The following is a 27,088-nucleotide window of genomic DNA, read 5'->3' on the forward strand; positions in this document are numbered from 1 at the left end:
TGCGCACGCTAGGCCTAACAAGCGCTAGCTGCCATGTCGGCGGCCGCGGACTACGGAAGTTGCAGTTTGGTGCCGAGTCAGTGAAACATTTTGCAGTTGTTGCATTTAGAAGGGGTGACTTACATCTTTAACGAAAACGCGGGTGTGCATGCGAAACACTCGAGTGGTGGTTTGTGGTCGCCACCGTTTTCGACATGGCGCACGCGCAGTGTGTCACCGCGGCGACTTCCCGTGACGGCGCATTTTTTCCGCGTTCGTTATGTCGGCAACGCAGGTCCGCCGAGGCTAACTTTTCAACATTTTCAAATTTAGCAGATGCAAACTTACGTCCCAGTCGCATGCCTCGATAGTCGGAATCGCGTGCCTGCCTGTTGGTCATGTTTTGCGCACGTGCACCCTTTCAAAAATGTTTTGGTTATAGTGCGGTACCGCTTATAGTATGGGGATATTCGTGACTCCGGCGACTTACGTTATAAGCGGTCTATGCTGTACACGTTTGAATGCTGTATCTTTATCTATTTTGCTATTTATTTATGTAAAAGTACCTTACAGGCCCATAGAGGCATTGCGTAAGGGGGAAATGCCATAAAATGTTGATAGATGTACTCCATCGTCTGGATTTGGATGCACTATTGGGATAAATCGAATTGCTATGCTATAATATGGAATGTTCTGTTGCTTTCAGGAAAAGCAGCAGGCAGATGCTTCGGTAAGTTCATCTCACATTGTTTGTCTATGTTAGTGTAGCTGCTCTCTTAGGGGAATGTGATTTTATAAAGTTGGCTTTTGAGGCGTGGATGGAAGTTTAGCTTCATGGCATGGGTGTGGTCGCTTACAGTAGGTAATTTAGGAAACTATCGAAGTTGGTTCACTAATGCATGACATAATGACGCCTTCAGTAAGTAAATGTGAGTTACAATTTGAGCATGAATGTTCTGTTTGCCTTGTCACGTGAATGTTCCCCTATCTAAAAAGGGAAAAATACCACGAGCAATAATTCCTCAGTTGGGTTGTCAGTCTGTTAGTCTTTTGAAGTAGTTGGCTGAACCTGTTTAGCGTACAATGCAATAGGTAAGGAATAAAATACAAGAAGTCCGTACCACACCTTCATAGAAGTCTTTGCTTGCTTGCCAAGGCGGAGTGGTTCGCATGGCAGTTTAGACTTGTTAAGCTCTATGGTATAAGAGACAATGTGTGAGAGAGGACTAGTTGGTATTCCATGCTTAAAACTGCTCAGCGTGAAAGTAGACACAGCAATACAGATAAGACGTGTACTGCGCTTGTCCTCGTCTCACCTGTGCTGCTGTGTCTACTTTCACGCTGAGCTGTTCTAAGTAGGAATGGGAGATTCTGAAACTTCGCTTTCTAGGTGTAGGCTAGATGCCTACGACGAGCCTTGAAGAGGTGAGGCAAACGGTGCTGAAAGAAGAACAAGTAACACGCAGTTTCTTGCACTGTTTCCTTCGCATCGCAGACTATTTTAACGAGACCAAATTGGTATGCTTCTGCAGATGTTTAGAAGGTCATATATAAAGGATAGGTAAAGCTACATTTGTAACAGAAAGAAAGGCATGCATTGATTTTCACTTACCGCATCCTTCCAGCCACACCAGAAGACACAGTCCGGACCGAATGGCAACCAGCAGTCCTCTGCTCAAAGCACAACCAACAACGCACCCAGCTCATCGGAGTCTCCGACTTCCAGCAAGAAGGGAGTGCGCAGAGGTCGTCCGCCCAGTGTTTCGTCCAACCGTAGCAGGGCCCTGTCCGCGACTCCGCCCCCCGGCAAGCCCTCGCCAAACTCCATGTCCACGCGTGCCTCGCGGTCAGAGCGGGCCCTGGCCTCCGACCAGCTGTCCGGCAGCGGCTCAGAACCGCGACGCCGGAGCCGGCGGAAGTCGGGAACGCACTCGCCGCCCTGTCCGGACGACGACGAGGAAGGCTCGGGCGACGAGGACGATGACATTTCTCTCAAGAGCCACATCTCGATCAAAATCGAGCCCGGCGAGCCTTCGGAGGACTTGGAAAAGACAACGTCAGCCATTACTACCGACTCTAGTGAAGATGCTCCGTTGCCGCCGAGCCCCGAGCCAAAGCCGGACACCCTGGATCAGGAGACTGTGGTGAAGGAGGAGCCTCGGGAGGAAGTGGAGGAGAAGATGGAGTGCGACGACGAGGACACCGACATAGACGAGAGTTCGACCACAAGTCTGGCCGCCTTCGTCGCGGCTGCTCGAGCTCAGAGCAAGGAGGAAGCATCGCAAGAGAATGTTGCCGAAGAAGCGGCTGACGAGGAGGAGAGTGAGGCTGACACCACGTTGCACATCGAGGAGGAGGCCGCGAAGGTCACAGATGTCGAGGAAGTCCTCAACACCACTATCGCCGAAGATGAAGACAGCCTACTGGAAGAAGGGAGCCTGGTCATTTTTGAGGACGAGAAAGCGGAGGATGCTGCAGAGGATGAAGAGCAGCCTCCACCCACTGAGCCCGAAGTGGTCGCGGCTGCAGCCGTTTCTCTGAAACAAGAGGACGATGACGTCGTCGCTGAAGAAACAAGAGAAGTTGCCGAGGAAGAGCCAAAGGAAGTTGAACAGCCTGAGGTCGTTCCCGCCGTGGAGATGAGCAGGCCTCCCACCATCACTGGCACGCGCGTCATCACCATCTTCCCACCAGCACCCGAGCCAGAGGTGCTGAAGCACATTGATTGGCTAAAACACGAAGAAGTGTCGAACAAGCAAGACAGCCAGGAAGAGAAAGAAGAGGAACAACAGGAGGAAGCTGAGGGCGAACCAGAGGCCGAAATTCCTTCTTCCCCACCACCCATCGACAACGAGGACAACCTCGAGGAGGAGGAAGAGCTCGCGGCGGAAAGCATCAGCGACGTGCTTCTTCTACCCCCTTCGCTAGTTGCCAAGGAGGGTCCAGAGAGGGACGCCCTGCTCGCGCCCGAGCATTCACTCCCCGCCTCGGAGTTTGACGTCTGCAAGGACGAGGAGGAGGAAGACGAGGAAGAGTTACCAAAGGAGGAAGAAGACGAGGACGACGACAATGGCGAGCCAAGCAGCCCCATGGGGATTGCCGAAAGGGACCAGCTGGCGAGTGCCATGGAGCGAATTGAATTTGTCAAAGAGGAATCTGAATCGGCGTCCACACAGGACTTCTACAAGGTGGCCCTCGCCCTCAGCGATGACGGCAGCAACTCCAACGTGCTCCGCATTGAAGAAGAAGGTGCAAAGAGCATCGACGAACCCATTGAATTCCCTCCTGTCTGCGGTGAGACGGTCATGTCAGCTGCGGAAGTAGAGGTGGGCGCCGTCGACGGCGGCGAGCCCACCACGAAACGGACGATCAAGCGGAAGAAATTCAAAGGCACCAAGACGAAATTCGGAGCCGAGGCGAAGCTCAAGGGTCGCAAGAAGATGAAAGGTCAGTTGCTGCCGGACGGCACGCCCGCCAAGGCACCGCGCTTGAAGAAGTGCAGGAAGGTCGGCGACGGAGAGCAGAGAGTGGTGAAGAAGCGGAAGAAATTGAAGAATGCGGATGGTGGTGATGACTTGACCGACCCAGGCATGAAGAAGGCAAAGCGCAAGATGCGGAAGGCCAACAAAGATCATCCAGAAGCTGGCAAAAAGGGTAAGCGGAAGAAGCTGACGAGCTGCGCATCATACGAAGATTCCGATGAGGCGGGAGACGTCGAGCGAACGTTTGCAGGCAAGATAAAACGCGAGAAGCGCAAGGCCGCCGCCGCGCGCCCTTCTCCACCGTTCCACCACGACTATCTGTCTACCCTGGCGGAGGTGTGCGGCCAGGAAGTGGAGATGAAGGCGACGGCGGTGGCAGCGACGACGGAGTCGCAGGCTGAGTCGGCCGATTCTCTCTTCTTGCTCTGTGAAGAGAAGGTTCCGGCGAGTCCCACGCGCGAGGGCGACGACGAGGTGTCGCAAGCCCAGCATCACCACACTCACAGTCATCACCACCACCACCATCACCACCATCACCATGCGCATCACCAGCACATGCACCACCCGCATTCCTCGCACCACCAACCTCAGCAGCAGCAGGCACAGCAACCACCGCATCTGCAACAGCAGCACCCACCACAACAAGGCCCTTCCAAAATGGACATCTTCACTTCGGTCGCCGAAGCGGCACTGGCTGGACCGTCTGGTGCAGATCCGTCAGCGGCCGTGCTGGACAACACGCCTCCAACAACTCCGGAGGACAGCGGCGCCGCCGATAACGACTCACCTTCTTCGTCGCTCGCGGGCTCGCCGCGACGGGAAGGGGATAACTTCCACGGAATCGATGGAGAGAGCACCATGTCTGCGGACTCTGATAACAGCCGGGGTTCTGCAGACGGAGCAGTGGGCTTCAAGGCGGGCGGCGAAGACGACTCATCCTCATCGCGGACAACGGACAGCGCCTCTTCGGCGGAGCGGCACAAAGGGCTGGCAGGCACGAAGCGGCCGGCGTTGCACGACGAAGAGCAGCTCCTCAGGCACGGGAAGAGGGCGAGGAAAGCAGCACGCAAGGCACTTCTTTCGGCTGTGCACGGGGACTCCAAAGGAAAGACTCATCGTACTTCACGGAATTCGCGAGGTGAGTGGTGTACGTGTTTTTACAGCTTAGATAACAGCTTTCCATTGGAAGATGAGTGGGCCTATGCCACATCACAAAATATGGAATAGTATTGTGTGTTGGTCCTCCCTGATTGGCCATTTCAAAATGCGTCAGGGCCCCCCCTCCCGCGTGTGCAGTGTCGGCGGCGCAAAGCGTGACAAGGAGCAAACGGATAAGTATTCTGTATACCGTGGTGCCGTGTCGGCCCGCAGCCTAACTGATGCCCACTCAATCATTCTATTGTTACAAACGGAACAACTTTCATTGGTTCATCTAGCACCGAGCCATTTTCGTCCCCATTTTGAAACCCCCAACGTGGTGAGACATGATAGCACGTTCACACCGGCTGTGTTCAGATGCAACGTAAGAGGGCAGGAGATGCCCCACCCAAATGTACAAAGCACAGCAGCCGATTGCCTCCGTGACTATAGACTTATTTTGCGGATGGGTTTTGGTGTCGCCGTATTGTAGTGTCTAGGCTAGCCATTTTGCATCTTTAACAACTAAAGGAACAGTGCTACAGTAGATGCACATGCATGAATACGGTTTCATTGGTGCATTCGATGTTTCATGTCGCGATGTACGAAAATACATAAGTTTAACAGCCCAAGGAGGTGACACCTGTGTGTCTTGCGTGACTCGTGTACATGTTGGAGTCACTGACAGTGTGGCTTATGACGTCAGCTTAGAGTGTGCACTCCCTGGTGCATGCTTACGTGCATTCGCCTTTGATGTGAAAATGCTGCTACGTTCTATAAATTCGTGCCCAACTATAGCCGCATATCATGCAACCATGTGGGTGCAACAGCTTTGAGTCTATTGTTGACCGAGGCACACGCTTGTGTTTTCCACTGTTTTCTTGCTCGAGTAAATAACAGGTCTTCAGTGTCCTGTTTTTTAGGCTGCGCAATGCTGAAGACCCAAGCTACTTCGGTAATACAGCAAGCTTAAAAACTGCAGATATCTTGAGACACATTCAATCTCTAAAAACAGTTGTTTCCTTTGGAATGTCTTTTTGTGTCGAGACTATTATCGTCCATCTTGCTTGCGCGTTCTTTCTTAAAGACTTGGCTTTCGGGACTCTGCTATCATTTGTATAATACTGTTTGTTGTTTTTCCTTATTGTTTTCTTCTGAAGAGTACCGAATAGCCGTTGTTTTCTTGTGTATTGTCATAACATGAAAGTGATCGCACTGCTGCAGCTGCTGTGTGAGTGATTAGGCACGTTCAGGGGCATTTCACTGTGTCTCCCAAGGCAGTTTGTAAAGTTGTCTTGAGTATGAAAGATTGAAATAAACTCGTTAATGCATTAATATGGGCTAGTTGGTATTGATTGTATGCTTCCATATTGCTAGCGAACACGCACAAAGGACGACATAGAAAGAGACAGGACAACCACTAGACTTCAACTGATTTTTAATCGACATGAAGTGCACAATACATTTCTTTGCGCACACGCAGGTGCCACGTCACAGACAAAGATTATCCCCCAAAAGAAAAAGAAAAGAAATTCTCCGCCGCCTATCGGTACCGCCAGTTCGCACGTGGTTTCTTCTTACACAGATAGTCGAGTTCTCTTTTCGACAACACGATGGACAGAATGCTGACACATGTGTCACCCGCCTTGTGAATTTCAACAGCCTCTACTATTTCCCTCTTTCTCTGTTCCCCGCCAACGTACATCACAGAAGTGGCGTCATATGCTGGGGTACAACCCTCCCACTTCTTGCAGTGCATCGCCAATAAACCACTCCCTGCCAGCGATCGAACAGCCGTGCGATGCTCCCTGAGCCTTTCATTGACACATCTGCCCGTCTGGTCAATATACACTTCGTCACAAGCAAGTGGAAGTGTGTACACGACTCCTGTCTTACAAGCTGTGAACTTTGTTTGGTGTTTCTTAGCACACCGGGGCTTCCCAGGTTCCGTCACAGCGGAACAGAGCCCAGCCAGCTTATGAGGAGCCGTGAACAAGACACCAAGACCGCAATTTCGCGCCACCTTTTTGAGCTGGTGGGAAACACCATGAATGTACAGGATTGAAACCCGTAGCATGCGTTTGTTGAGTCCACCTTGGCCGCATTCCCTCTAAAGCTAGCTTTGAGCTCCCTCAAGAGCGCTTCAGCAACCGAGATTATGGTTTGACGAGGGTAGTCCGCCTTATGAAGACGTGCAAGTTGTCCACTCAAGCTTGCCTGAACATTGTCTGCACAATGTTCAGTCTAGTGGTTGTCCTGTCTCGTTCTATGTCGTCCTTTGTGCGTGTTCGCTAGCAATATGGAAGCATACATTGAAAGAAAGTTGTTTCACTCTGATAGCGTGGACACCATGTGGGACCTGGAAGTACATTAAAGCAAGGAAAAGCTCGCCAGACACATGTCGATTATCGTTGCGTCGCAGGTAGATACCCCAAAGGGTGCAGTTGTTATGTACTGGTAGTCTCATTTTGGTTGGACACAATTGCTTGACATGCCGCTCATCTCTTACTCGCCTTTTCAGACTCCTCATTGCCAATGTCATCGACGTGCGACAGCGGCTCCTGTACGCCAACGTCCACGACTACCACTTGCACGGCGACCACGCCTGGCAGTACAAACATGGGCAGCCTTCACCGGCCATCCAAGTTCAACTTCGACCTGCCTCTGGGTACGGACTTCTCTTGAAGTAGCCCCCTTTTTTTTAACAGCGGAGCTGTTTAAGCTTTTCGTTTTGCCAGTTCGTGTGACTAAAAAACTTAAGCTGTGCCTGGCACTTGCAATGCAATACCTCGGCCAACGCGCACTCTCTTTGTACTCTTCTTCATCTTAGGATTGACTATAAAAGACAGTTTCCTCTTGGTGACGTACATACGAGAAATTAGGATAGTTATAGTACATTTTTCTGTGTCGCCTAGTAATTTGGCGGATGATAAGACCTGTGGCAGCACAGCCATTGAGGTTGACATGATGGATGCACAATATGGGCGTTTCTTCAATGCGTGTGCCTTCTGAAGAAAACAAGAGAGAGGCACAGAACAGATAAACGGAAGAAAAAGAAACAGACAGAGGACCTTGCTAATTAAGACCATGCTAATTAATACATTCATGACTAAGACCATGCTAATTATGACCACACTGAGACCTTGCTAATAATCTATGTCGCAAGCTTCGCTGTTAGTCCGGCCTTTCACCACTAGTTGCAAGCTGGCCACTTTTTCTTCTGTCATTGTTTGATCTTGCGCACTTACGGTACAGTGCTCACGATTTGAAACATGACAATTTAGCGCTGAGTAATGTACATACTTTCACTTCTAGCGCCTACAGTTCGAGTCATATTAGTGTAATGTTGGCTTGGACGTTTACATCAGAGCCAAAATCACTTTTGGTGGCGAGATTAGTAGCGACAGGCCGTTGTAATCTCAAGCAGTTGCACATGCCAGTCGTTATACTGAAAGTTATGATGTTGCATTTCTATCCACGAGCACTGTACATTGAGCTGGTCATCACCCACAGTAGTAGCTTTGCGGGCTAAAGTGTTGTGCTGCTAAGCCTAAGGACACGGGTTCAGTTCCCGGCCATGGTGGCTGCATTTCAATGGGGGGGGGGGGGGGGGGGGGGAATGCAAGAACACCCGCGTGCTTGGATTTAGGTGCATGTTAAAGAACCCCAGGTGGTCGAAATTAGACTCGTGTCCCGCACTATGGTGGGACTCGTAATCATGTCGTTTTGGCAAGTAAAACCTTGGCAATTATTACGTTTAGCAGCACGGCTGTGACCTGCCAAATGTACCGTTCGATCGTGGCGCACATTGAAACGCCACACATGTTCACTGCCCATTGTTGGGGTTGTTAAATTTAGCGCTGCGCTGAAGGGAACAAATTATTTACTCGCATTAAATTTTGAAAGGGATGGGCAGATTGAGGTTTCGAAGTGAATAGGATTTGGTGGAATGCTTTCGAATCAAATACATAGTATATGTAACATATTACAAAGAAAAATGAGCATTTTTATCGTGACCCAACCGACTTGCACAATATTGCATTAGAATAGAAGCTTGAGTGAGTTGGTACGGATTCATACGGGTAAATGTGTGCGCTTTGCGATGTTTGGATGATGTAGAAAGATGTAGACAAGACGAGCAAAAGGAGCAAAGATGGAAAATTGCACAGTATTTTCCAGAATTGGAGCTAGCCTTGTGCAAATGTCAGTTTTTTGGCTCGAAGCGGTGTTGAAGGGAATTCGAGTAGTAACAGGATTTGAATACGGTGGAAGTTATAAGCAGTAAAATATGCTGCGTTTTAAAGTTTGCTTTACTACTGAGAGCATATAAGCCTGTGTAATGTGCCTTTAAACATAAAAAAAGAGAAGAAAATTAACTTGAGTGCAGGTAACATGGCTTTCAGGGCATTGTGGCCACATACAGCTGTGAAGTCGCCTTTTTAAGTGGTTTGCTTTCGATAAAATGCATCTTTTCGTTCCTTTCACATAGTACTTCAAACTTTTGGAAACTTCAAATTCATGACGAAGCGAATTCAAGTACTGCAATATTCATTCAAATATCCTAAACGCTCGAATAGTCTCACATGCCTCAAAATGCCTTTGCACAATACCAAAGGTACCATTCTTGGAAAAAGATGCTTTTTCTTCGATGAAGCAGCGCACAAAGGACTCAGTCACACACAGATAAAAATGACGCAAACGGAAGCGCTGGACTGCAATGAGCGCTTGTGTTTGCGTCATTTTTATGTGTGCGTGATTGTGTCCTTCGTGCATAGCTTCGTCGAATATCGTGGCTCACCAACTGGCCCATCAGCACATATTAAAGGACCCCTGACAGCGAAATTTTTGTTGGTGACTTTTTGGCTGTAATTTGTAGCTTTGTGTCTGGTAATCTCTAAGTTAAATCGTAAATGCTCTAGTGTATCGTACAACTAATTCTAGCGTAGTTAATTGTGACCATTTTAGCATCACTTCAAAACGCCCGCCTAAAAACCACAAGAAACTGGCGCCCCATGCGGGGGAGCGTCAAAGACCACGTGCACTCAAGCTGTGGTGACGTTGACAGCGCGGTTTTCAAATCGGGGCCCCGAGCGCGGTAGAGATTGAAAGTATGTGGGCGCCTCGGTATGGGTTAAACCTGTTAAGCGCGTGTCCCCTCACGAAAACTACCTCGAGAGCAGCCCGACAACAGAGCCAGAGGGGTGCGGAACAGTAGGCCTCGCCGGGTGCCAGTCGTCGTATTGTGCACGTGCGCCCCGCAAACCTTCTGTGACGTCCACAATACTTGCTTTACACTTGGAACGTCACATGGGGCCTCTATCTACGTCATACCAGGATGTCGCAAGGTGCAGCCAACTCAAGTGAGCACTCACGCTTACTTTAAAACCAAATTAAGATATCTTAAAGGCAACGTTCGTCACTAATAATCGGTCAGATGTGCCCCCGTATACAGGAAAGTCAAACAACACAAAGATCTCGAGGTTTCAATTTTGGTGTCAGGGGTCCTTTAAGGATGCTCTTTAAGCTGCAAGAGGCATAAAAGGCAAAGTTTAATGGCAGCACTGTGTTGGAAGTTCCTGCTGCTGTAAAACTTGAGCTCATAGATTTTTGAGAATGTTTACCTGTGTAAATCACTATTGACAAAAATGGGTTATATTGTGCTGTTAGGGAACATGCGACATAACACAGTGAGGTTCGGGAATGTGGACAAAGTAGGGAAGAGTAGTTTCAGAATTCGTGATGGTGCACCGGAACCCGTGTTGACGTTTCGGCATGAAATTCAAGGAGCTGGAACTTTGACCTTTGTTTTCTCTTCCAGTAATGTACCTATGACCATTAAAGCAATGACAGTAATAGTTCTCAAACAATGACGTATCTGTCTAAACTTAGTCTTTGCTTCACATTAGGGTTAAGAGCATTGGGCTTGCGCATCACTACTTTGATTGAGCTGACACGTGAAGGAAGTCTTCCATTTTGCATCTTTGCCGGCAGATGACAACATGGATGCCGAAAAGCGGATAGCGGTTCTTCAGGACAGGTTGAGCGAGCTCCGCAAGGTCTACATGCAGCTGAAAGCCGAAGTGGCCGTCATAGATCGGCGTCGCAAGCGCGCCAAGAAAAAGGAATCATGTGAGTTCAATGTTTCCGTTATCATTTCGTAAAACTGATTATTATGTTGTTTTTCTTTTTTAATCCATTCTGTCTGGAAAGGTGTTTCCAATGCCACTGATTCACTTTAGAAACGTGGGAAGGGTTGGAGTGTGCTCTGTTACAGTTGGCCATACGATGAGGACATGGCAAAGGTGATATCCCCAGTCTTTAGAGTTCAGTCAATGTGTGCCTATAATGAATAACTTGTAGAATTGGGAGAACTTCCGCATTGGATGCGACTTCATCATTATGAGTTCTTCAGGCTCGTTCACACCTCTGCGACTAGCACTGGTCGCGCGATCAGTTTAGTCGCAAATGTGTCTGGTCGCTTTGGTCACAACGCGACTACTTGGGCTCAGTTGCGCGCTCGCTCGATTTTTCAGCCACGCACCTGCAATCGCAAACCTCTGAACCAATCAGATGCGCAGGAACGGGACGCCTTCTTATATTACGGGGAAATAGCAGTGCAGGCAGACTTGACTTCTGTATGTCAACGGGTATAAGTCGCACGCAGGTGTGAACGTCAGTCACGCAGTTGCTGTTTGGTCGTCAGTCACAAAATGGTCGCACGACTGGATCTAGTCGCAGGTGTGAACGAGCGTTTACCATATCGCCGATTGCTTTGAGGCAGGCCGAAGCCAAGAGGTGTTACTGATGTGCGCGCACTATCTTGCAGGTGCGCCTGTGCTGCCGAGTATCTCCATGGTCACTGTCTCTCAACCGGCCTGCTCACCGCCGCCGCCAAGCTCGCCGCGGCCCATCGAGTTGCCGTGCTCATCGTAACAGCACGCCCCGGCAACTGTTGTCTCCCATTGTTTCTTCGCACTTTCCTTCGTATTCGTCGCACGCAACTTTCACCCAGTGAAAAAGACAAGACCTTGCAGTGCTCATCGCGAAATCTGTTGCCACCCTTGCCACGTGTGAGGGGCGACCGACCGTGCGCCGGCCTTCTTCGGTCATCAGCCATTGTCAACAAGCTCCTCTCCTCGCCCGTCAGCATGCTCGCGCATCTCATGACAACGTCTGCGTATCCTGTCGCATTTGTAAGCCGTTTGTGTCGTCCCAACATTTCGTTTTAAGTGCTCCACTGGATGTGTTGTGAAGAATTCTGGAATCTGCGTCGCCTAGTAATTGCTACGTCCAAAGGGCCTCGCCTGTGCTCTTGTTCACCGCAGAGTCGGTAACTTTGGAGAGGAACAAGGCTCCGAAAATGTCGATGTTCTGGATTTTGGAGATGAGGGTCGCTCACAGTCGAAAGCGAGCTACGTTATCTGGCACGTTGTGAAGTGTATTGTTTGAACTTTTGTTTTGAGAGGACGTACTGATAATTTTATCAAAGCTCTTTCCTATCTGCCAAATGAGAACACCGTCAGATCTCAACCACAACACCGATGTGACGAATTATCACGCATAACGGAATAATCTTGTCGCCAGTATTAGCGTTTTCCAAATATATGCTTGTAACAGTAGTCAGATTTACGAAGACGTTTTTATTCTAATGAAACAATGTTGGGCAGTGAGATTTGGCTGTGTCAGATTAAGGCTGTGCTCGTCTATTTCATATGGTATCAGAATCAAGGGCTCCATTTAGCCATTCGTGCACGTAAAGCGTGACTTGTGATCTGTAGGGCTCTACTGCTGTTCTCTCATGGTTGTAAGCAAACCGTGAAAAATGGTGCCACGCTTCCGTTTGAACCTCGGGGCATGCACATTCCAAGGGTACTGGTAATTTCACAAAAGTAGGTGGCAAGAAATTTAGCACGAGTCGAGCAAGAGAGACTCTGAATTCTGCCAAGGAAGGTGTGAATTGGGAGTCGTTTGGTGCCAAGAATGATCGGCAACACCAACATCTCAATAGTCTTTTACATGACAGTGTCGAGAAGACCGTGTAAACCTGCCATTTGTCGATTTATGTCTTGGCATGTTTTGGCCCTGAGGTCTTGCCTAATTCCACGCCCTCGCTTGGGATGCAAAAGCAGAAAGTAATGCTGCAAGTCAGTCCGGTACGTCGGCGTGATGACTGCGCGTGTCATGACCGATGCGTCCATGACTATTGAGACGGGCACAAGACATTGGATTTTGCCAAAACTGCGCTGTGCCTGCTGTCGGCGTGATTTAAAAGGTTTGCAGTTTTCTAGAATGGCCACAATTCGTGCTTACTCGCCGCGTTGTTGAGGCGTCAGGTGCTGAAGGACTGCCACGGTTACATCACGTGTAACATAGCGTTTCCATTATGTCACCTAGTACTCTGCTGATGTGGTAATCGTTTTATTTTTATGTGAAATTATCAGCTCCATGAAGTGCCTGGTGTCATTCTGAAAATGACGCTCTGAATATAATGTCTTTTTTGTTATTTTCTGAAATGAGCTTTATGGCGCAATGTTCTCCATCACCGGACGACGTAGCTGGGCTCAGTGTCAGTAGCATTCTCAATGCCAGCATTTGTACTTTGCATTATCTGTATAATACTATAGTCGGATACAGTTTAAGAGGGCAGGAGTGCTTAGACGAGCGAAGTGCAACTGCCGATTTCCTTTGCACATGTGCTAATAGGCGGAGTCACCAGCATCTGGCTCATGATGTCACTCAAAAGGGCACCCTCATTGTGCAGGCTCATATGTTCATCCACTTTCGCGGAAGAAATGGCACTGCCTTCTTAAGATGTATCAGACTGTAGGGGTGCGCAAGTAGAGAATTTTTGACAGTGTCGAATGTGAATAGCATATCGTCAGAAGCAAATAGAATCAACCATGGATTAAGAGCCCATCAAATAGGGCTGTATTCAATTTATTATTCGAATGTTCTGAATATTTGTACACTTCTAATCTATACTGCGTTTTCGGTGTTATTATTTATTTTCTGCTTTTCCTAAAATTACGCTGAACTTGTATTGACATTGTATTCATGCAGATATCATGCTTGTTTTGTTCCTTAGTGGAAAAGGCTTTATTTTTTGATGCACAATAATTTCGATCAAAAGACATCGCTGGCAGATTACCATGTTGTAGCCGTAGGTGTCGTTTTTTGTATTCTGTTAATGTGGTTTACGCGTCACATGTCAAACTCGTGTTCATGCGTTTATTCCCACACTCGTATGAACCCGCGTTTGTGACCACATTCAGGCACAATTGATTGATACGCTGTAAGTCTTCACCAACTATAGGTCATGGAACTGGAGGAAAAACAAGTAATACGCTTTTTGTTGCCTGCATAGATGGTGATGCAAATCATGAAGCAAATGCTACTGTGCCGGTGTTGGTGAAATTTTTTCAGAGACTCGCCAAATCATGGTCTTTATTTTTTTGCACACTCGCACGAAACTTGTGGTTTGACGTTGTACATTGTCATAGATATTTTTCATTTAAGAGAGCATCTTCTCACTGTTGCATCGTTGTTCATAATTGAGATAAGGTATCGCAATGGTCCAGAGATAACGCACAGACGTATGCACAGTTCACACTTCACGTGACTGTTGTTGCAACGTCCTCAACTTTGTGACCAGTTAGATGTGCCCCATAAGTGGACTGTAATGCATGTTCATGTTTTCAACCACTCAAGCCAGGCAACCTGCAAAGCTCTGATGCATTCTTACCCAAACGTAATTTGACACATTGTTTCTCAAGAAAGGACGCATTTTACTGCCATATACTAAACTCGGGTCTCGGAAAATGGTTATCTCCCGCTGGCATCAAGTGCTTCTTCAGCTTCCAGCTGATTGCCATGCAACCATTTTTTTGCAGCTTTGATGGCATTTAGACGGTGCAGGTTATGTCATTTGCTGACACATCCAGATTATGATGGAAGTTCTTTCTCTCTCTCCTTGAATTCTCAGTGTTTAGAGAGGTTTACTATAATCCAAATGGAAGAATTGTCATTTTTTTTATTGAATCTAGATGTGCTGTTTAGACATTCAAATTTAGCGGCTCATCGCGACTCCATTTCTCTGAGCCTAGGCACCCCACTTGTCTGTCAGCACAGGCAAAGGACTACTTTCAGTGATTAGTATCATGCAGTGAATTACCGTTGGTAATCTTGAGTGCTTAAGCAATGCTCAGTTGCACAGTAGGACTTCTAATTTAAATTATTTGTGCATATTTGTGCCACATTACTTGTGCTGTATCGTACTGAGCATGCGTTTCAGGGTGTTAAGCCGCCCGCCCTCTGCTGTGTATTTTGTGCTCACCGAGCGCTTTTGTCCAATGTTCCAAGGACGAAACCATGCAACTTCAATTCATTATCATGCATTCTGCAAATTCCTTGCGTATGCTGTCATCGGGCTGTCGTGGCGTATAAATGAAACACTTGTTACGATTGTGGCGAGAATTTCCCATTTATAAACTTTGTTCAGACGTTCCAGTATTGCTGCGCTTGATTCAGGTTCGTTTGATTGCCCCCAGAGGTCAGCTGCGGTGAAGGTAACAAGAGGTTATGGTTCGTTGAAGATCGACTCGCAACTCCGTAGCTTCCCATACGTTGTAAGCTTCCATTACGCCATAAACTTGCGTTGCACTCGAAGCATAGAACCAGGTAAGCCTCATCTCTTGTCGTCAACTGGCTAGCGTCAAATTTGGAGGTCTCTTTATGTTGAGCAACAGGAATAACATGTTTGGTGTCTCCCAGAGGCTTTTCTTTTTTCTCCTATGTGCCGTCTTGCATCGAGCCAGTCGTGAGAGGTCGTCGGTTCCATGGACAGTGATGCCACATGCGTTCCAAGACTCGGCTTGCGGAAGCGGTGTTTTTTTTTTCTTTCACTCCACATCGCTAATAACTTCACTATGCCAATGCTTGCCCCCAAATCCTGCGGTAGCGGGACCAAGAGAATCAGGCCTTTACTTGTGTCTTAGTTCAAGGATTAAGTCCTGCTGGGCCACAAGGACTCTATAGCATGAGAAAAGGCAATAATCGGATAGAGTCGGTGATGATCCAAGGGTGCAGACAAAGGGCTACAAGTTTTTAACAGACCATTTTTTTTTATTTATGACCTTTTTTACGAGTCTTTTAAACACCATGTCGCACTGTAGCGACTTCTCTGTAGCTGTACATATATCCTGGCTCATTGTTATATGGACAGTTGCTGAGGTTCCTTTTTTTTGCTTCTGTTGTTTGTTTAGAAACTGTAATTGCAATTCTGTGAAGACACTTGTGTCTGTCATAGCTGTAACCATTTCCTTGTGTCCTCCTTGTTACACGTATGACGTCATGTTAAGTTATTTGTTCACTTGAAATTCTCTCGTTTGAGGAGGCGTGTTAGCCATTCAGTTTGTCGTTGCCAACGTCGACACTATCGCTTTGGTCAATCCTGCGAATGCCAAGGATCTTGAAACTCAGTCAAGCCCTCTGACATCTTCGCAGCTTGCATCTAAACATCCGAAGGTGTCAGGTGCATTGTGTTTTCGTTAAGAGGTCGCGCTTTCGTCTGTGTGTGTGCATTTCCTCGCTCGCGTAGCAAGGAGCGTCGGTTCTCCCGAACATTGTCTCGCAGTTATTGGAGAAGCGAGCGGTTTTAAGCGCATTTCAACGTCTGACGCTGTGTTTCTTGTGCTGGGATCCGCAAACACCCAGTTTTTCGCTGGTCCAAAATTCTCGGTGATGCCGTGCCAGATAGCTCAGAAACGTCGGGGCGTGGAGGAGAGAGACATATATTTATGACTATATAGCGTGTCTCATTTGTTAACTTCATTTCTTTGTTGCTGTTTCTCTTTTTTGTTCCTGTACATAACGTTGATGTAAAAAAAAAAGACTGCCGGTGCAATGTGATTGGGAATTCGACAGAGGACAGTGGTGACAAAGGACAGCGGTGGTTCGTGTTATCCTAATGCGGTGTGCGTGCAAGAGACTCTGACGTATCGAGTTTGACGCTGCTTGCAAAACGCTCACGTCGTGGTCGACGCGAGAAAGACGCTACGTGACAAACTTGCGACAACCGCATTGTCTTCTTTTTCACTGTAGAAACATGTGTATTGACACCACCATCGCATTAGTACAGGCAACATTGCCATTTTTATTTGTTTTTTTGTGCATTGTGGCAAAAAAAGTCCACGCCTGTACAGTTTCCCCATATATATGATGGCACTTTTGCATGAGTTTTTAGATGTAATTATTAGTGTAGCCACGCCGTGTGTGTTTGTCGGCCCATAAGTGAATTATATCCATCTGCATAACCAGTAAAATAAATGTTTATCTTACACGTATTGGTGGCTTGTTCTTATTTTGTTTGAATGCTTCATATCAAAAAGTGACCAAACAAGTGTGCAACGAATCACATGATTTAGTGTAGCCAATGGCAGTCTAGCTATGGCCTCGTGCATTAGATTAAGGCATGGGTCCAGCCCTTGGATGAAGCCGTCTACTTCAAGAGTTTGAGAATCGGGTATCCAGGCCTTCGTTTTTTTGGGTACAGGTGCTATTTTCAAGAACAGTGTGCTTACCAGGAAGGAGGTGCTCCATGGTGCTTACCCTAGAGGCTTGCGTTTGATGCATGTGCATTGGTAACAATCCAAGGTGATTGCAGATGCAAAGCTCTCGGCACTTGAACTCTAGTTTTGTAGGGCTCAGACCAGGCCCGTAACTAAGGGGGGGTTGGGGGGTTCTGACAACCCCCGAAATGTTTTCATGCTTTAACTTTTCGGGTGACACTAAAATACTTGCACGCCTTCACAGCGACCACTAGTTGCCAAAGTTAGCCGTTCTACACGCAAACACCCCCCGAAAAAAATTCCTGGGTACGGCCCTGGCTCAGACACTCTACTGTGGCTACGCCGTTGCACTTGCGCACCATTCAGGGAGCATTTTAATGGGGGCGAAATGCAACGGTCATGCTCAAGGTGCACATTTTATTATGACCAACGCGCAGTAATAGTTCGTGAGCCTCAACCAGCAGCGTACTATATCAAACCCAGACGTGTGCACAGTACTCCCATCTACCAAACTGGCCATCAGGGGCATCAGATTAGGTGAGGAGGGTGATTAGGTGATTTCGTTTTAGACGTGTGTCTGGTATAATGCTGGAATAAACCTTGCACAAACTTCCAAATGTTGATCACAACACTGCAGACTTACATTCTGTGTTGTACTTACGCGTACGTCCGACTTGACTCTCGTGCAAACGGAAAACCGATACTACCTCTTTTGGCCATTGACATGCCGTACGCTACCTGCACAATACGTTTGTTCGGTTGTTGCTAATTAATAAACCAAGGAAACGTGGTAAATACGCGCGCCGTGGCCTTCGCGCACAGCTGTCGTTTAATAGACGTCAGACTCTGCCCAGGCGGCGCTGCGAAAAACACCGCCACCAGCGCCCTCATCGCAACCCTGGCACTAACTGGGTAGTGCAAAGAGAGCCGTCCGCAAGCGAATGTGCATAGGCCACAATATATCCCTCCTCTTTCGTTGGTGTCGAGGCGCCGTTTCCTGAAAATCAAGGACATGGAAAGCTTCTTCCGCCAATCCACGCTTCAGAAACAAAGGAAACTGATCAAAGCGAACTGCGAGTACAATGCAAAATAAGTTTTAGTTATTCCCGCGCGCTGCAACTCGCAAGTACAAGCGAGCATCACACGACATCGAATTCGAGGCAAGCCCTCCGACATCCGTTCTGTAGCGCCTAAATGCGTTAAAATCGGGTATATACGTAATGCCACAGCGATAAAGTACATACACGATCAATTGGCATCTTACGATCAGTGGTACAAAACTGCGTTCATCAGGGACGAATGGGCCCGGTGATTTTCGCCTTTGCAGTTGCATTCTCCGTTAATTCATCTCTCGCTTCCTGTGCATTGGACTGTTTTATTACGCATCCTCAAATGGTCTCTTGATGGTCGTCTTCCGTTTGTGTGTACTGCAAATGGGGATACGTGCGTCCACTTTCGCGGGGTACAACCAAAGGCAAAACCGTGGCCTCCGAGATAGCTACCGCAACCGCGGAGGACACGGGCGAAACAAACCTGCAGGTGGTCACGACCAACATTCTGCGATTTACTTGTATGGCGCACGTGTTAGTTAGTTAGAACCAGAACTCTGAGCCTTCAAAACGTACGTCCGCGATGATGTGTTGTGACGACCAACTCGTCGCGGTGTGCGTATCACGCGTCTTCAGACTGCCTCTAGCTGCTCACTTCGTGTTACACGACAAGCACCGCGGTCAGAGCCTCTGCTGAGCTTCATAGTCAAGGTTACCACGGTTCTCTATCAGGGGTACGCAAAACAACAGCAGAGCAACATTACCATACTTTCTCATGCGACCGGCTGTGGAGAACGCGGGTACTTCGCTTACCGAACACGCTCGCAACATCCCATATCCATCGCTCTCGCCTTTCTTCTTCGTACGACAACTATGGAAATCGGTAAAACTGAACGTTGTTATTCAGTCTTTTACGTCCGTGGCAATTCACAACGCAACAGTGCGTCTTTTGCGGCGTTTCTTCGTAGCGTGCGGAGGGGTCTCGTCTGCTGCTGTTTTCGCCGTCGTTCTGGCGAGTGATCCAGCATGCACTTCACGACGGTACGGTGGCGCGTCCGACTAGCGGAAAGCAATTCACAGCTTTCGTTCTGTGTGTTAAATGCGCAAGCACACGCGATATTAAGCTCAATCGTTGTTTCGCACTCGCTAGTTGCACCTGGTCCCATAGCAAACTGTGCGAGGAAGTCGGTCTCTGCACTACTCAATACTTCTCCGACAGGTGGCGCCACACGTCTTGGAAACTCCAGAGTCTGACGTCTATAGATCGAAAGTGCTAAGCTTCTCGTATATCTTGGCAGATGTTTCGACTCCAAGACACGCCATCGGTTCCCGGCGAGAGAAATCCGACACACGGTGCAACTTCGATTGCGATCGAGTTTCTCGATTGCGATTGGCTTATCTGCGCAATCAAGGCATAGAAACTCGCACGCACGGCCGCACGGCTCAAGGTGCCGAGCAGCCGATCGGGGTCGATCGTGAAAACTTGAGCACGACCTCCTCTATCGTGACTTGAGCGAGCACCGAAAGCACCGAAAGTGGTAAAGTCGGTAAAGTCCCTAAGCAGGGTGTCTCAATCCCTAGGGGAAAAAGAAGCGGGAAATCTAGGGACTTCAGAGCAGTAGGTCGTGCTTCATGCATGGAACTTCTTGATCGTGATTGGCTTATTTATGCAAGGTGCACATGCGAGAGCCAATCGCGGTCGAGAAATTGCAGGTCGAAAAGCTGCTAGAGCGCTCTAGACATGGCTCAGGACGGAGCACCGTGCTTAAAGGAGTACTGACACGATTTTAAAGTGCAGCAAAACGGACGTTTTTGGTTTCCTTGGCATGTAGTGTTAACGTTCTCCCCACACCGCATCCGGGAAACACGTATAAATATTTAAGTTTGATTTTAAATTTTCATCTCCCAGCATCTGCAAGGCAGCTTCACCGCATGGAGAGCCCTATGACGTTTCAAGTCATGCTCACTTGTTTTGCGAAGTCTGGGTTCTGCATGCAGCCTAAATCACAGAAATCGCTGTCGGCGGCACTGGACGACAGTTCACTCATCATTAACCACGTTCGACTGACAGCAAAGGACAGCAGGTGCATATTTCGTGGGTTGCAGTCTGCCCGTGACGTCACGGGCAGACTTGACACGTCATTATGAAGCCGCCCTCTCGAAACCGAAACCGAAACTGCTGGTTGAAAGAAGTGGTATTAAAAATATATGCAATGCATCCCCAAGCACCACGACACTCTTTTTAGGGTTCTCGACACCCGTGCTTTTATTTAGAGCAACAACCCGAAAATTTTTAAAATTCATGTCAGTACTCCTTTAATTCACATAAATTTTGCGGTTGTACGAATGTGAGCAATCGAGCATGGAGGAAGGAAAAACTAAGGAGAGGCCCTATCGTATCATAATGCATTGCGAAAAGTGTGGCGGAAGTGACGTCAGATTTATGGGGCAAACAAACCGGTATGGGGCAAACAAAACAGCAGACGCCCCGCGGCGTGCTCTCCGCGGTGGTTCGCTTCTGCTCGGATTTGTAGTCCCGGCGTAAACTTAGCGCGTATTGTGCGGTTCGCACGCAGTAAAATGTTGCAAGCAGACGTTTACCAGGCTGTTCGTGCGTGGCAGGCCCGAGCGCTGCGTGCTGAAATTCTTCGCGGAGCGCTTTTGTGCAACAGTACAGAAAGTACCGGTACGTGCCGTAATCAAAAACATTCAGCCTTTGCCTCATCGTATTCGAACTCACCTCGCAGTGACTTACGCGTTCTGCTGGGCGTTAGGCCTTTCTTTTCCTTTCTCGTAGCCCGATTTCCAGATCTATTGCCCGATTAGCGGTTATTTGCTCGTGTATATGGAGTGAGCGCAGTAGCTATTCGGCGCGACGCCAACCTATAGTTGACGTAACGTCACGTCGAAAAGAAGACACCGCTGTATTGTATACGCGATCGTGCACGTAAAGTTTGTAATTCCAGTGCGCACGCAACGAGCGCACACCGCACTCCGTACAGTCACCGCACAGTCCGATAACAACAACAAAAGTTTATTGCCATTTCGCTTGAACGACACAGCCTCTAAAACGTACGATGCCTTCAGCGCATGGTATGTACGGCGCGTCAGACGCCAAAAACAAAATTTCACGTGTGTTCCGAGTTGACACAACGAGTAAGAAGCAACAGAGCGCACATCCGAGAGCTCCGCTTGCAAATACCAAGCCTTAGTGATCAGTACTGAAGCGAACGTATACGTACACATGAAAAGTGACAACCGGTACTGCCCGCAGTGCACGCGATTTGCACAGGGTATACGCAACAGCTGGGCATTGCGTAGCTTTCCTAACGAACACACAGAAAGAGCAGCACGCGTGAATCGACTACACCGCTTGCACGGCGAAAAACAAACTAAAAAAAAGACTGCAAAGTTTCGCGATGCGCGCATGCGCTTGCGAACGTCGCGGCGGAAGTCGCGAAATGTTTCGCTGCGCCTTCGCTAGGAGGCGATGCGGGTGTTTGCGATGTGGAGGCTTCACGAATGTGACGTCAGGGCCTCTCCTTAGTATTCCTTCCTCCATGCAATCGAGCGCCGAGCGTACGAAACAGCTGCTCGGCTCACGTACTCAAGCAAACATGGCGCCTGTCAGTTTGGGAGCGGCGGCTGCGGGCGATGCGCGATAAGTTTTCATGGAGCTGGCGCGCGACACTTTCTCTTTCGAGACGATGACGACAGATGAGGAAGGCGTCAAGTGCAGCGTGCCGACATGCGACAACGTAGACGTGGAAGGCTGCGGTATCGTGTTTCACAGGTGAGTGATCACTGCGAACGGCAGTTGACGCGAGTGAGCGTTTGTATTAGACGTTGCTCTTCCCGACTGCGGTGCACGGTAACACGCATTTTGCGAGTTGTTACGTAGCGTGATACCTTCGTACAATACTTAAGAAGTTGCTCCAATGTGCGATCACGGCGCAGTGGGTTCACAAAACTGGCGTCACTTATCTTGCATACGGTATCCTATCGCATCTTTACATACGTATTAAAGCGCGTAATATGACAGCACTTTCCGGAGTGCGGGGTCTGCGTGTCTTTACAGCAATCTGGGTTTCTAGTTTGACAAGCCGTACCTTAAAAACAAAACCGAACTTCGTACTGGGAGCGTCGACCGCGTCATTCAACAGAACTTCAACGCCACTTCAACTTTGTTTCTATACATCATGGTATACATCGATGACTTATTGTACGGGCGTCGGTCAATCATTCGAAAACTAGTATACAAATTTGAGTTGTACTGGCCACAGCGTTCTGTATGTCGTCATCGTTTGATCGATCTTACCCCAACTTCTGAGCTCCAAGATTAAAAGCAAACCGTGAGTCAATATAAAAAGGCTGTTGCTACGGTTACGTCCAGACGTAACTGTAGGCACCGCTATCATTACGTCCAGACGTAACTATAGTCATCGCTATCGTTACGTCCAGACGTAACTGTAGCCAACACTAGCGCTACGTCTAGACGTAACTATAGCCAACGCTAGCATTACGTCCACGGCCGTGGTTACGTCCTTTGCACTGACTAAAAAAACTTCTTTCTGTTTGCATCTGCTGTCCCTGAGAATATTTGACATAAGTTAGGGATGGTCACCTTGTGGTCGGTGTGAAAGGTAAGAGGGCCCACTAGGTCCACGTGTAACTAGACGTTTAAGACCTAGCCATTGTAACTGTAAAGTTCAGCACGGCCGCTCGCTGAATTAGAGAGAGAGAAAGCTCTTTAATGAAAAACAGAGAATCTCGCTGAATTAAGCGGCCATGCGTTCACTATCACCAGAGAAGCATTGAATGACTCTGGTATCACTGTCGTATCACCGATTTACCCGCATCACTTGCGTATTGAGACGTGCGTGGTTCGTTTTGCCGGACTGTTTCGCGTATCATCAGCTCTGTTGTTGAGACAAAACAGCTGACGCACTTTAGGAAGACGTTAATTTCGACCGCCGGAGCCACGCTGCCTTCAGCCACCGTCTCGGGTGCTGCCTTTTCGTTAGGTTCCTGAGGCGGTCAACCTCAGTTTGGGGCAATCACGGTTAGTGAAATAACTGCAGCTCTCCTTCTAACTTGATGTAAGTATGGTTTGCGTACCCGTGTTGATATGTCATAACACATCAACACGGGTACAATAAATGTCTTCGGAAAGCCTCCTTCCGTCCAGTTATGTTGGCGCAGCCTACTTGGCCTCCTCGCAACGCATTGTCGCGAGATCGGGCTACAGTGGGAGCACCGTCGCGGCGTTAGCAGTAGCATGGATGGGCGGTCAATGGCACTACTAAGTACACAGCGGCGCTTCGCTGTGAGCGGTTTCATCCGATTGTCGGCGAAGAAAGCGCTTTGACTATATACTGTCCAATGGTGGTATATACGCCCTCCATTGCCACATTAATGCACGAAGCCGGCCTAACGTTCCTATTACGTGTGTGATAAGTTACGTCTGGACGTAAGAATAACGAGTCTTAAAGTTACGTCCAGCGTGACAGCAACACAAATGCAGCCTGTAACAGCAACGACTCCTATCGTTACGTCTAGACGTAGCTCTTTCGCAAGGTGTAGTTACGTGCAGCCGTAACGATAATCAGCTGCTGAAGTTACGTCCACCGTGTGATTCACAATGCGCACTTGAGTTTAATAATTATCTTGCCAGTCTCAGTGGTTGGCTCGTGTCAATGGGACGCGGTGCGCCGTCGTCGCTCCCACTATTTTGCTCGAGTGGCTCGTGTCACTACAGCAAGAGAAGAGTACGGAGCGTCAACGACGCAGGCTGGGGCTTCCGCCACTGGCACCAAGGCGATGTCCTTAAAGAAAACAGTTCGCTAAGAAATGCTTCGCATTTAAAAAATATTACGGCGCCCGTGGAGCACTAAAGAAAAAAAAACCTAAAAAAAAAAAGAAGACAGCAGCGAGGTTCGAACCAATGTCCTCGCAGATCCGAGCATGACACGTTAGCCCGCTGCGCCACAGGGACCGACCGGTTCGGTGGGTCTAACGGGCTGCATTTGTGTTGCTGCCACGCTGGACGTAACGTTAAGATTCGTTATTCTTACGTCCAGACGTAACTGCAACGACTCCTATCGTTACGTCTAGACGTAACGCTAGACACTCCCTTTAGAATAGACGTAACGGTACGAGCTGTTGCAGTTACGTCTGGACGTAAGAATAACGAGTCTTAAAAGTTACGTCCAGCGTGGAAATACAAATACAGCCCATTAGACCTACCGAACCAATTGGCCTCAGTGGCGCAGCGGCTAGCGTGTCGTGCTCGGAACTACGAGGACGTTGGTTCGAACCTCGCTGCTGGTGCAGTTTTTTTTTTTTTTTTCTTCTCTTCTTTTGTCTCAGGTGTTGCTGAGGTCTGTTGCCAGAGAAGCGCGACGCGGCTCTTGGGTTACGTGCGCCTCCGCCTGCCCCGAAGGGGCAGGCGCGCGGGCTAAACAGCGCGTGGCCGCGACAGCGGCCAGTAGCGCGTGACCGTGACCCTGCCAACCGGCCATTGAGTTTAGAATAGAGCATCAAAAGCTTCGCCTTTGGTGCCACTGTGCATACGCCACGCACTTAACTCTTGGTTATGCACATTATATTTAAAAAATGGGTTGCATACCCAATCAACACAAACATTATGTACCCAATTCTAAAAACTCTATTGTCAAGATCGTGGCACTACGGCGTACTGGCACCGTCGTTTCAATAAAACGTGTGAACCAGTTGCTTTCTCCCACAATAATTTAGGAAGAAAAACACAAAGCCACAGCATCACCGATTTATGCAGGAAAAGCTCAATCAATTTTCAGTACCCAACCATGACATTGCATTGGTGCTCACTTAAAGTTTATCCCGGAGATATCACATATAGTTCCCTTTCGAGGTTTCCAGAAGCAGTTGATAAAATATCATCTACTTAGGAAGGTACCTATGGCTCTTTACACGTTTCCGGCTCCCTGTACTTCACATTAATTCTTTGAGGACATATCACTTCAGCTGAACTTAATGTTATCAATTGTTGGCATTCATGTGCAGCTTATCCTAGTGTACCTGTGACATGCTGATGTCCTGCAGGAGCATATTACTATACTGTGACATTCTTGGTGTAACTTTTTCACTGCCGCTCTCGAGTTCACTTTTGCTTGCATGACTTTGGCAAATTTTACACCTTTTCAGAAGCAACTCGGGCAAAACATATTTTGCACTTCTAACCATTTGTGGAGAGGTCATCTTGTCACACAAAACTTAAATGCAATGAAATTTTCCAATGTGGATGGAGGAAATGTTTAAGTGCTCTGCCTTGTCATGGCAGCCGTGGCGAATCAGTGGCATGGGATCATCCAGACTTTGACCAATGGCGAGATCGGTGAGCTGTTGATGAATTCTGAAATGGAAGAAACCATTTGACAATAAATGAACCTTCAGCCTGGCATGAAATGACCATGGCTGGGAGCAGTACAAAGGACGACAAAGAGAGGGAGACAGCAAAAATGACGCTGAAATAACAATAAAATGTTTGTTGCAAAGGGTTCCTATATTCTTCCACCTATTCATGGAAAAGGCCGACGATTGGTCATCACGTGATTTAGAATCAAAAGGTTATCGACAGGAAGTTGCAGCAAATACATTCTCTTTGTCATCATACCCTGTGCTGCTCTTTTAAAGGAAATGTCCAATAAAGCAAAACGCAAAAAGGTGTGGGCAGAGACTGAGGATTTGGAACAGTTGGGAAATAAAATGGCAGTGAGATGGATAAATATGCTCCTCGGATGTAATCTGTCTGCTTTGAGAGATTTACATGGGGTGAGGTTGTGTACATTTCCAAGGATGTCAGGCAAAATTTTTTTTGCATGTGTTTTCTTTTAGAAGAACTGAGCGTTGGGCGAGTTGGTATTGCATTCCAGATTGCATTTTGCGCAAAAAACACGAACACGAAGGAAAGAACCACGAGACAAGCGCTGACTAACAACTGAAGGTTTATTGTCAGAAACCACACATATGAAGAAAAAGGAAAGACACGTGGTTATGATTACAGGTTGGCGGTTAGATAGTCAATCTCGAGTTTATGCAAATTCACTGAAGGCCTTGCCACACATACGTCAGCTGATTTGTGAATGTAGAATGCCTCCACAATCTCTCGCACGGTCCTATCTTTGAGCCTCAACAGCACTTTTGTTTCCGTTAGTTTTCTTTGAACCCACACTTGGGTCCCTTCTGATTTTTAAATGCGGAGCATTTCTTAGTCGCACCTGCGGCGTCGGCCGCCATCCACACTCTCATTGCGCATGCTCGGCTCGTCTCGTGCCGGCAGCAGGCCCCTCCCTCCCTCCTCTCCGTGCCTCCTTCTTCTCGATTGAACGCGGGTGGTGTGTATATAAGCGGCGGAGCGCGCATTCGGAATTCAGTCAAGGGCGTCTTTACTTGGCTTTCGCTTGACTTGACGCTTTGCTTGACTTGAGTAGATGCGATGAAAGCAACAGTACCTTCAATCAGCGTCCCACCGCTCGTTGAAGGCAACGTTACCCCACCCTCACCGTCGTCGGCGTCAACAACAGCAAGCAACGCAGAAGACAAGGCTGCGAAGAGACGAGCATACGATGCTGAACGCAAGCATTTGAAGCGAGCTGCGGACCCGGAACTTCGTGCACGAGAAGCTGCTGCGAGACGGCAACGACGGGCTGCGGATCCTGAACGTCGTGCTCGAGAAGCAGCAACCGTTCGTGAACGTTGAGCAGCGGATCCATCATTCGGGCAGCGCGACGCTTCTGCGAAACCCAATTACGCAACATTCACGCGATACCCCCAGCACTCTGCAACACATTTACTCGAGTTCCCCCCGTGGGAAGATGTGGCCAACATTTTTTGT

At 48.3% G+C, this 27,088-nt stretch overlaps 1 protein-coding gene across 3 annotated transcripts in view; it reads left to right on the plus strand.

The window, feature by feature from the left end:
• Positions 1 to 16,933, plus strand: part of LOC119402159 (AT-rich interactive domain-containing protein 4A) — a 49,894-nt gene extending 32,961 nt beyond the window's left edge. For all 3 annotated transcript variants that reach the window (XM_037669280.2, XM_037669281.2, XM_037669282.2), the window contains exons 17-21: positions 686 to 709; positions 1,605 to 4,599; positions 7,120 to 7,266; positions 10,590 to 10,727; positions 11,425 to 16,933. In XM_037669280.2, coding sequence (XP_037525208.1) covers positions 686 to 709; positions 1,605 to 4,599; positions 7,120 to 7,266; positions 10,590 to 10,727; positions 11,425 to 11,531 — 3,411 coding nt within the window. In that variant the 3' untranslated portion in view covers positions 11,532 to 16,933. The remainder of the gene's footprint in view (positions 1 to 685; positions 710 to 1,604; positions 4,600 to 7,119; positions 7,267 to 10,589; positions 10,728 to 11,424) is intronic.
• The last annotated feature ends 10,155 nt before the right edge of the window (positions 16,934 to 27,088 follow it).

The sequence above is a fragment of the Rhipicephalus sanguineus genome, chromosome 8 (assembly GCF_013339695.2).
Source record: "Rhipicephalus sanguineus isolate Rsan-2018 chromosome 8, BIME_Rsan_1.4, whole genome shotgun sequence".
Taxonomy (NCBI): domain Eukaryota; kingdom Metazoa; phylum Arthropoda; class Arachnida; order Ixodida; family Ixodidae; genus Rhipicephalus; species Rhipicephalus sanguineus.